This window comes from Halichoerus grypus, chromosome 4, assembly GCF_964656455.1.
Source record: "Halichoerus grypus chromosome 4, mHalGry1.hap1.1, whole genome shotgun sequence".
Taxonomy (NCBI): domain Eukaryota; kingdom Metazoa; phylum Chordata; class Mammalia; order Carnivora; family Phocidae; genus Halichoerus; species Halichoerus grypus.
Genome location: NC_135715.1, coordinates 183,294,733 through 183,306,166, shown reverse-complemented (window position 1 = coordinate 183,306,166; position 11,434 = coordinate 183,294,733). Strand labels below are relative to the sequence as shown.

At 40.1% G+C, this 11,434-nt stretch overlaps 1 protein-coding gene across 7 annotated transcripts in view; it reads left to right on the top strand.

Annotated features, from left to right (window-relative positions):
• Positions 1–336: 336 nt before the first annotated feature.
• Positions 337–11,434, top strand: part of SPHKAP (SPHK1 interactor, AKAP domain containing) — a 160,968-nt gene continuing 149,870 nt past the window's right edge. For 4 of the 7 annotated variants that reach the window (XM_078071416.1, XM_078071412.1, XM_078071414.1 and 1 more), the window contains exon 1: positions 337–804. In XM_078071416.1, the coding sequence (XP_077927542.1) occupies positions 780–804 (25 nt within the window). In that variant the 5' untranslated portion in view covers positions 337–779. The remainder of the gene's footprint in view (positions 805–11,434) is intronic. The other 3 variants (XM_078071413.1, XM_078071417.1, XM_078071415.1) reach the window with 1 other exon arrangement.

Sequence of the window (11,434 nt, the reverse complement as noted above, 5' to 3'; positions counted from 1 at the left end):
TTCCTCTCAGGTCCTGGGTGCTGGACTCTGATGGATGGCCACTGTCATGGGTTTTGAGATCTCTATGTGCACACAAGCTTCTAACAGGCAAGGAGTAAGTGAGTCACAATTAAGCAAAATGAGTTAGATGAATTATGAGAACCAAAAACAGGAAAGAGAGTCTACGTAAAAGGAAAATAGTTGGGGGATCAAGGAGAGCATTGCATTGCTCTGAGTTATCAGCCATTACATTGCAGAAGATAACAAAAATAACCTCAAATCTAGAGAAGCAGCCAAAGGACTGCTGCACGACCAGTGGGGAATATGGGTATTGCCAGTAGAGTGCAAATGTGGGAAAGTGGGTGAACAACTTCAGGGCTGAGACCTGCTGTACCCAAGAGGTAGAGGGGAGGAGACGCGACGGCGGGGCGGGGAGAGAGAAATTCTGTCGGGGTCACCTCTGCTGGGCTCCAGGAGAGGCAGGGAAAGCTCAGAGGGAGCCTCCAGCAACCTTGCCCGGGGCTTCGGTGGAGAAGGGCTGGAGCAGGACAAAGGGCTGCCGCTTTGGCTCAGCGCTCTAGCCAGATCAGAGGGGCGACCGGGAGGGGACCTTCCCGCGGTCGCGGCGCGCCGCGCTTCCCGGCCGGGGCGGAGCGTGTCTCGACAGCTGTCCCAGCCTGCGCGCCTCTGTCCCCGCGCGCGCCCGTCCGTGCGCTCCGGGAACCAGCTCCTCGCGCCGCAGACTTCCGTCCTTCGCCCGCGCTTTCCGCCTCTCTTCTCTGCGCGCCCATCGACAATGGATGGATCCCTGCTCTCCGTACCAAGGTAAGACCTGCTCTCCCCTTTGCCCCACCCAGTGGCCCTCAAACTCCGCCGTGCGCCTCGGGTGGCTCCCGAACTTGCCCCGGGGGCGCCAGGGTCTGCGCTTGGCAGGGTCTGGCCCCGGCTGTGTGAGGGGCGCCCGGGGGACGGTGCCCCCAGTCCACTGCCCCACAGGGCGCGGAGCTGGGTGCGGCCTGCGCGCCAGGGCGGCTCAGGGTGGAGGGACAGCTCGGGCTCGCCTCTGGGTCCGGGGATGGGGTCTGTTCTCCTCGGCGGGAGCCAGGAGCCGGACTTCCCGTGGACGCAGCCTGCACGGGTTTCGCGCCTTGTGGGGAGATGGGCTTCAAGGTAGGGATGAGAAGAGGAGGGAGCAGGACTAGGGCAAAGTACCCCCATCCCCGTCCATTCCGATCTGAGCGAGTGTCCGCTGTTGCCAGGGTGTCAAGTGGTTGGGGAAGAGGGCGGGGGGTGGGGGGCGGCGGAATTGCCCCTAATCCCCGACGACACCTAGGCTGCGCCCCATCGAGACCCGGGACAGCGAGACCCGGGCCGCTCCAGTCCCACCCGCCTCAAGCGCCCCCACATCCGAGACCAGTCTGCGCTGGCCGAGCGCGTCCCCTGCCTCCGTCCCAGCCTGGGGTCCCCACACGGGGTAGGTCAGGGACGCCACCTTCAACTCAGCCAGGTGCGAGCAGCGTGTTTCCCTGGTTTGCGTCTCCTTCTCTCCCTTCGCCCCTGTTCCGCGCTCCTTCACATTCAGTCCTTTGCCAATTTGAGAAACTGAAATTTTTATATTTCAACCCCCATAAAACGTTTAGGGGTAAATTGAGGTTGTAGCACCGGTTGTGTTCCCTCAGCTGGGCAGGTGGCTTTTGCGCTCTTTGTGCAGGGTGGCAGAGGGTCCGCACAGAGAACAGGGGATGCTGCAGACCGCGGGGTGCGGGGGGTCTCACTGCTGCCCGCACAGCCCCACCTCTCCTGGGTGAGGGGCTTCCTGTGGCTCATCCTGTCATCCCTTCCTTCCCCTTTTTCCCAAGCACACATCTAGGCGGCTTCCCGCCGAGATCGTCAGGCACAGGAATAGACATTTTTCAGCTCGCGTTCTTGGAGAGCGGCAAAACCCCACATCCACAGGCTAGGGCACACATGTAGCTGATACTATATTGCCAAGTAGCCAAGATGGGGCTGAGAGTGGAGTGGGGGTGGCAGAGGAGGACGAAACTGCTCTTCAAGCGCGTTGAAGGCTGCCATCTAGAGACATGAAGTATTTATATTCTGTAATGAAATAGAGCTTTCCTAGCTCCACGGGCAATTTCCGCTTCAAGCATCCCTTGTCTGTCAGGGTAGCAAAGGGCTCTGAAAAGGTCCATGGTGGTTTCTATGCCTGGCCTCAAGCTGCTCTCCAGTGCAAAATCTCTAACCCTGGGGCCAAACATGGTCAAGCTACCAGGAAGTCTTTCCACTCTGCCCTAATGCATGAAAAGGACAATAAGAACAGCAAGAAGTTTTTGTTTTGTTTTGTTTTTGTTTTTGTTTTAAAACTTAAAAAAAAATTGCCACAGAATTTTAGGTAAAAGTGTGGGGCACTTTGAAAGAAAGCCCACTGGGGCTTCACTTTCTACACCCTCTATTCTACTGTTTAAGATCTTTAGAATTGAAATGGTAAACTGTGATTCCAGCATTCCCATAGAGACACTTTTGAAAAGAGATCCCTTGTCTTACACACAGGTTTGCAGATCAATAATGCTGTGCCTGAATCAGGACTATATTCCTATTCAAAAGCTGGGACATTTTCTAAAATATTAAAATTCATTATGCCAATAATTCCTTAAAATTATTTCTATTGCATTACTGTAAAAAGGGTTTATAAAGAGCCAAGCAACTGCGATGATAATTTCTCTGTGTCTTGTAGCATCCTATAAAAATATTAATATAGCTTTAATATCAGCTGCCACAAATTAAATTTTGAATTTAAATTTAAATAGTATTGTTTATTCACCAAGACACATAACATTTCCACGAATCAGTGTAGTAATTCAGGTATTTTATTAACATCTTTACTCATATGAAACATATTCAGTTAACTCTAATAGAATAGCTAATTTGATCCTCTCTTTCAAAGAAACATAATATTTAATTGGAAACCATAGGAACTGATATGCAAAAAGTAAACTAGAATTATCAAACAGTGTGTGGAAATATTATATTAGTCATACCACTTGTCCACAGAACTTTGAATTTAAAGAATTGATGACAGGAAACTCTTCACAAGTTTTTTCAAGAAAATGACAATGATCAGGAAAAATCAAGTTGTTGTCAATATTTGTGCTGTCTAAATCTGAAATGTTTTCAGTATTAATATAATTAAGTGGATGATTATAAATCACTGTTTCCCTTAAGAATTATAAAGCAATTGAAGACATTCTGTTTAACACTTGGGTAGGAAAAACAAAATGATTTAGTAATACACTGAGTTAATTATAGAATTTTTTGTGTGTTGGCTTTTACAGTTTCTTAAAATTTTCAGTGAATCAAGGATATAAATGAAATTTTATTTGAGTAATGTTCTGGGACGACTGATCTCAAAATTGTTTGAAGCATGTTTTTTTTAAAAAGGAATTGTTTATACTTCGAGTTGTTATACTATATTACATTACTTCTGTGAAAGCTCCTATTAGTTGTTAATATTAATATTTTCATTTCTAAATGTACGATAAGCTATGTGGATTACATTACAGAGTTCTTTCAGTCACTGGTTGTCAAAGCTGGAAGGTGTCCCCAATCATGGGGCTGAGCTATGGGAAGATGAAGTGTTCCCATGTTAGTTGTTTTATAGATCCAGAAGCCAAGTGTGTCCCGACTAGTAGTCTAGTTCAAGGGAAAAAAAAACATAAAAAAAGGGGAAAATTTTTTTCAATTCTTTCATTATCTATTTTATAAAAAGTTTATTTGATTTGCTAAGGTCACACAACTAGATATTATGAAAATAAAAGACTATCCAAGGACTCTCACCCACCGTGTTCCTTGGCTGTAGTTCATTGCACTATAATACAGTAGCTGCCCTGATAGAAGGAAAGTCTCACTTATATTGGTAACTAGTGTATATAAAATAAGGTTTATATTTCATGAAGCATTAGCCTATATATTAAATTGTTTGATCGTCATATCCTGGTGAGTTAATATGACCGATATAATTATCTCCTCTTAGTTGAAAAATTTGAAGCAAAAGGAAATTAAATGAGGAAAATAATTAGATTTAGAAAGCCACACAATAGTATGTAGCAGAGCTGGGTCATCCACAGAGTTCTTCTGGCTTTAGGTGAGGTTTTCTTTCTTGTATGGATTGAAAATCCATGCTTTCTTTCAAATAGAGGAAAAAGAGATTTTGGTGCACAGTTTGGGCAAACACTGATATCATTAGAACACATGGAGGCAGCCTAAAAGCAAGATCATCTTTTAAAGCCAACAAACATTGAAAAAATCATTTTTGTAAACAGAAATAATTTGTCACCTTGACCATATCTAAGGTTGAATTTGAAGTTTAAGAAAGGGGCCATCTCATTTCCTAAATTACTTGCATTTTTTAATACTGTATTGTTTTGTTATTTTTGTTTTGTTTTGCTTACTGGATTCTATTTCAGTAATGATTTTATATGACACTTTGAATGAGAAAATTATCAAAGATGAACTTTTGAAAAAATAAGGTATTTTGATATAGATTTCCCGTGAGTTTATTTTAACCAAACCTAAGGTTAACCTAGCAGCATTTCACTAAAGCCCACCAAAATCTCAAGGTTTTTCCTCGAAGAATGCTAGTTCTAGGGGGAAAAAAACCAACTGGATTTCCTTTCTTTTAACGGAGCAAACAACCTAATACTGTAAACTAGACTATGGTCTTCTGTCAACAAGTTTTTTATTGAAAGGTTATCTGTTTTCAAATTCATATGAAAGGAAAGATTCAAGAGTACATTATGTTTCTGTGTCCTTTTTATCTGAAACTCTCAGAAAAGATTGAGGAGCAGGGACAAATACAGATAATACCTTAAGTGTAAACCAAAGGCCATTCTCTATCCTGAAAGTCATGCTCTCTTCAAAAGCAGCACTGACATGACCACATTCTCCAACTCATAATTCACAAGGAAACACGGCCCAAGAGGTGTTGTTTCCTACTACAGAGAAAGAAACTGGAAATTAGTCCTTCTACCAAGGACTCTGAGATCCATATTCCCGTAGGGTAACAGGTATCTGGAGAAGAGACAGAAACTCTGAAGGCATTCTGATCTTTAGCCATGTGGTTCCTGTAGTAAAATATGTATCTGATACCAATCAATTTTTTAAAAAATAGGAGTGACAAGCCTCCGTTTTAAGTTTTATTTTTTACATTGTTCTATACTAAAATCGACTTCTTTTATACTGTTCTATAAATTTTAATACATATATGGATTCCTGTAACTACCACCACAATCAGAATAAAGAATGGTTACATCACCTCAAACACCCTTCCCCTGCCACATGCCAACCACACCTTTGTTCTTCATCAGTCCAGATTTACATTTTTGAGGTTGTCATATGAATGGAATCATTCAATATGTAATTTTTGAAACTGGCTTCTTTCACGCAGGATAATGTCTTCAAGATTCATCCAAATCATTGCGTGTATCAACAATTATTATTGCTGAGTCGTAGTGCATTGTATGGATGTACCACAGTTTATTTATCCCATGGAATAGTACTCAGCAATAAAAGCGAATAATCAGTTTTTAAATGAACTGTTAGAGCTTGTCTCATTCACAAGGGGTTGCCTTTGTCTGGTACTATTCATTTTAATGGGGTTTTATTCCGTGCGTGAGAGTTAATAGCTCCAGAGACTTGTAAAGTGAGAAAGAAGAAATAGTGATGTATTTGATGGCGGGAGACCTGGTGTTTAGTCCTGTTCTGAAAGCAATGGCTGTGTCTGCCTCGGCATGTTGCTTGACCTGTGACTCCTCTATCTTCTTCTAGATGTCATGACATATACCCTGAATATTCTGCTCTTCTAGGTCCCTTTAACTTCTAAACTATACTGCTGCGGACTTTATTGTAGCAGTGACTTTCAGTTGGGCATGAGACAGATGAATATCTCATTCTCCTGCAAGAGACAGATGAAGTTAAGGCATTTAAAAGAACTGAAGCAACACTCCACCCATCCAAAAGAAAGCCCAGCTTAGAGAATGGGTTGGATTGTTTTTAATGTCTCCCCATATGGAGAGCAGCATAATGCTCACAGAAGGTACAATAAAATCTTATTCTTATTCACAGAGCACAGTGATTAATATCCTGGTTTTACTACTTAACAGTTTGCCCACATTGGGGCAAACTTTGTAAGATTTGAGATAGCGTGTATGAAGTACAAGGAGCAGTGAACCTTTAGCTGTTGCTGCTTATCATACCTAATAAACTCCTCTAAATTCAACTGTTTTGTGATAGATTTTTAAAATCAGTGCTGGTGAATAGCCCACATAACTCACACACGAAGCACTCTTTAACTGACACTGGCGTAGCTACTCCAGCTTCCTCTTGGCCTACATTTTTCCATCCTTTTTCTCCTAACCTAAGTCTTCATATTCAAAGTTGTTTCTTATAGATAGGGTACTGTATCTTACTTTTTAAAAATCCCATCTGACAATCTCTTTCTTTTAATTGGTATGTTTAGACTCTTCACATTTATTATGATTCTAGAAAGTCTGGATTAAAATTCACCAACTGACTTGCTATTTTCTATTTGTGTTATCTGTTATTTGTTCCTTTTTTCCTCTTTTCTGCCTTCCTTTAGGTTGAGAATTTTTTAATGATTCTATTTTATCCTTATTAATTTATTGTTTATATTTGTTTTTAAAAATTTGTGATTGCCTTATGGTTTAGAATTTATAGGGGTGCCTGGTTGGCTTAGTCGGTTAAGTGACAAGACTCTTGATTTCTACTCAGATCATGATCTCAGGGTCATGTGATCGAGCCCCACATTGGGCTCTATGTTCAGCATGGAGTCTGCTTGGACTCTCTCTCTCCCTCTATCCCTCCCCTCCCTGTGTTCTCTCTCTCTTTCTCTAAAATCAATCAATCTATCTTAAAAAAAAAATTTATGTATATTATTATTATTATTATTTAGTATTTACCTTCAAATTATAATATACCACTTCATCCCCAGTGTAAGTTTCCTACAGGTATATATTCAAATTTTCTTCTCTTATCCTTTGTCTTAATGTCATATATTTTGTTTTTGTGTATGCTATGAACACTAATTAGTGCTACTATGTTTGCTTCACAAAGTCAGATATTTCTTAGAGCAATTAGAAATAAGAAAAAATAAATTTTATTTTACCCTCATTTATTCCATTTCTGGCACTTTATCTGTGTAGAGCCAAGCTTCGGTCTAATATTACATTCCTTCTGTCCAAAAAACTTCCTTTAACATTTCCTATAAGGGATGTCTGCTAGCAATGAATTTTCTCAGTTTTTCTTTGCCCGAGAAAGTCTGTTTTTCCTTTACTTTTTGAATCATATTTTTTTGACTGTAGTTTTCTGGGTTGTCAAGATATTTTTTCTTTCACTGTTTTAAAGATATCACTCCATTGTCTTTTGGCTTTTATGGTTTGTGCTAAGAAACTGTTTCACATTCTTATTTTTGCTCCTTTCTATGTTATATGTCCTTTTTCCCTGCCTGCCTTCAACATTTTCTTTTTAATCTTTTATTTAGAACAATTTAAATGTGATATGCCAAGGAATGTGTGTGTGTGTTTATGTGTGTGTGTGTGTGTGTGTGTGTGTTGTATTTATCCTGCATGGTATTCTCTGAGCTTCGTGGATCTCTGGTTTAGTGTCTGTTATTAATTCTGAAAAAAATTTATCCATGATCTCTTAATATGTTTCCTACCCTGTTATCATTCTCTCTTTTCCTTCTAGAATTCCAATTGTGCATATATCAGAATATAGTTCTTGGATACTCACTTCTGGTTTTGTTTAGTTAGTTAGTTTTTTATTCTATTTTTTCTCCTTTTGTTTCAGTTTAAGTAATTTGTATTGGCCAACTTCAAGTTCATTGACTCTTTCCTCAGCTAAGTTGATTCTACTGAAGAATTTATTAGAGGCATTCTTCATTCTATTACAGTGGTTTGTATTTCTAACGTATCCATTTGATTTTTCTTATAGTTCCACTTCTCTACAAAAGTTACCCATGTCAGCTTGCATGCAGTGTACCTTTTCCATCAGAGCCATTAAACTAATTATCATTATTTTGAATTCTTTGCCAGATAGTTTGAACATCAGTGACACAGTCAAGTCTGGTGCTGTTGGTTGCTTTGTCCCTTGAAAGTTTTTTTTTTTTCTCCTGCCTTTTAACATGACTTATAACTTTTTATTAAAAGCCTGATATCTTATATAGGGTAATAGAGTTTCCTGGAGTGGGAACTGGAAGTCAGAGCAATTATTTTATTCCCATTTTAAAGATGAAGAAATTTAGGCTTAGAAAAGTTAAATGACTTGCACAAGATGATTCAACTAGTGAGTGACAGAGTCAGAATTTGAACACTGCTTTTCAAATTCCAGTGTTCAAATGTTGTCAAACTACATCACTGTCCTATTCTGTTTCCTAATACATGTACATTCCTACCCTGGAGGCCTCCAAGACATTTATTCATGCCACATGGTTTCATTTTTGAACTCCTAAGAAAGTTACTGAAGCATATATAATGGTGAGTAAGAAATGGTTCTTGCCCTCAATGACCATAGTATATAATTTCAACATGCATTTTTTTTTTTTTTGCTAAATGTCTTTTGATTCAATTTTTCTCAAACTATGGTGTCTAACTCAAAAACAACTGTGAAGATAGGTGGATGCTGTAAGAGATTTTGACACAACAGGAATGCAGTGGAAACCCAGAACATGACAACCAATAGAGTCAAGCACATAAATGAAACAAAGCTTGTGTCTGTTCCCAAAGAGGTCTAAGAATCCAGGCACTGAAAACTTACCTGCATATCAAGCCACACTCTGCATGAAATAGAAGAGGTGACATATTTGGACCTATGGTTTGAGAGAATTTCTCTCTAAAAAAATAATATGCAGACCAGTGTGCTTCTTTTTATTCCTTTAATTTAAAATATGTATCGTACGGCCAAATTATTGAAATAGTTAACAGAACTTCTTAGAGTAGCCATGGTTTTAGAAGTACAAGTTAGTTTAAAAAAAAATAAAGGTGTTATATTAGTTTTCTATTTTGCTTTAACAAATTGTCACCAAATTAGTGGCTTAGATCACAAATTTATTATCTTATAATTCTCTACATTGGAAGTCTGCCATGGGTCTCACTGGAATAAAATCAAGGCGTTGGGAGGTCTGCATTCTTTTCTGGAAGCCTTATAGAGGAATCTGTTTTCTTGCTTTTTCCAACTTTCACAGGCTGCTTGTAGCATTTGCTTGATGACACCTTTCCTATGTCTTCAAAGCCAGCAATGGTGGCTTGAGTTCTTACATCACATGCTTCTGACTTCTGACCTCTTCTTCTGCCTCCCTTTTGCACTTTTAAAAATTCTGGTGATTACATTGGATCCTTCCAGATTATCCAGGATAATCTCCCTACATCAAGGTCAGATAATTCCATCTTGAAACTTGATTCTGCTTTGCCATATAACAACATATGCACAGGTTCTGGGGATTTAAAAATGGACATCTTTGGGGGCCACCACAAGCATTAATTTAACTAAAAAATTTATCATGTTGGCTCTGAAATGGCACTTGAGATTCTACCAGGAGTACCCTTTCTCTCTCTCTCTCCCTCTCTCTCTCCCTCTCTCTCTCTCTTTCTCTCCTCCTTTTTCTTAAATAAAGGGGAAAAGTGACAGGATGATTTGTTTCTCCACTGCTATATGTGAGTCATTCAGTGTAGCTAAGCTGACATAATGACCCGGTTCCTGAAGTTTATTTAAGAACATAAGACCAGGGGGCACCTGGTGGCTCAGTCACTTAAGCGTCTGACTCTTGGTTTTGGCTCAAGTCATGGTCTCAGGGTGTGATAGACCCCATGTCGCGCTCCATGCTTAGCAGGGAGTCTGTTTGGGATTCTGTCTCTCCCTCTCCCTCTGCCCCTCCCCATGCTCATGCTCTCTCCTTCAGATAAGTAAATAAATCTTAAAAAAAAAAAAAAAGAACATAAGACCAGTTCAGAGTGGACCTGGAGACCTTACAGAATTCACTCTTTGGCACATCTCTTTGTTGCAATGGTCATTAATGCTCTTCAGCAAGTATTTCTAGCTGTGTTCCTAAGCATTGGGTAGGATTTCAGTTGCTCATCTTTTTGGTACAAGCTATGGCCATATTACTTGCTTGGGCCAATGCAAAGTGTGTAGAAGGGACATGTGTCTTTTCCAAGTGGAAGTGTTAAAGAGGGCATTTATGATGGTGAATAACAGATTTCACGTGGTGGCTGCTTCACCAGCCTGAGTTTTAGAGTGACCACAACTTGAAGCAGAGCTCTCAGCCAATCCATGACAGATATGTAATACGAGCAGGACATAGACCTTCGTGATTTTAATTCTCCGGGATTTTGGAGTTGTTTGAAACTGCAGTAAAACCTAGTGCATTGTGCCTGATCTCACAGAATTCTCTTTTTGCTCTGGACTTCCAAAGATCCTCATTGCTAACATGCAGTGATATGAGGATGGGATTGGAGAAAGGGAGATATGACACTCACCTTGGCCAGTTGTTGAAGCAGTCAGGAAGCAGGCCCTATGCACCAGCTCCAGATAATAACAATGAATACTGTGGCCTGTCGCTCTCTCCTCCTGAGGACATGGAGTGTGAAAGGGGAATCACACTCATCCTGATATCCTGATATCCTTCCTTGCCCATTGCACAGTCCCACAGAGCTGCTGCTATTTAGTGATATCATGGCATACCGTAAGCACATTTAACCCATGCAAATTCAATGCTACATGCTCATTTTCTTTTTTTACTTCTTTCATTCTCTGGCTCTCTCTCATTATTAAAAACATGGTAAGCTTATATTTATTTGTATTTTTAATACATATCCTGCATTTCTATATAGTACATACACACACAAATAACGTTATGAGACTTTTTCACAAAAGTCAACATGCCATAATTTATAAATTTTTAAGGAATTTTCAAAGGTTGTTTTGATTCCACACCATTTTCAAGATAAGCAATGACATTAGACCTCAAACCCTGCATTAGATGCTTCTAATGCTGCACCGTGATTCTGGTAGCATGTCAACAGAAGAGGAAGACTGGAGAGTCAGATATCAAGCAACAGTTATTGAGCAGACACTCACTCCTGACACCTTCAAGATTCTGGGATAGGGTAAGACTGAGTTCCTGTCCTCCTTGCATGTGACCTTTTAACATAATAATAACGAAAGAATGCAATAAATAACTTTAATAGATTATGCCTATGAATAGATTTATTCATTCATTTATAGTTTCAGTAGCCAGTACTTCCACTTATTTTATGCAGACAAATAAAAAATATATCTCAGTAATTTAAACCAAAAAAAAAAAAAAATTCAGGTAAAAAATAAGGGACAAGTTGAAGTCATTTTTTTCTATGTGAAATCTTGGCCCCACCTGATGTGCTCATTG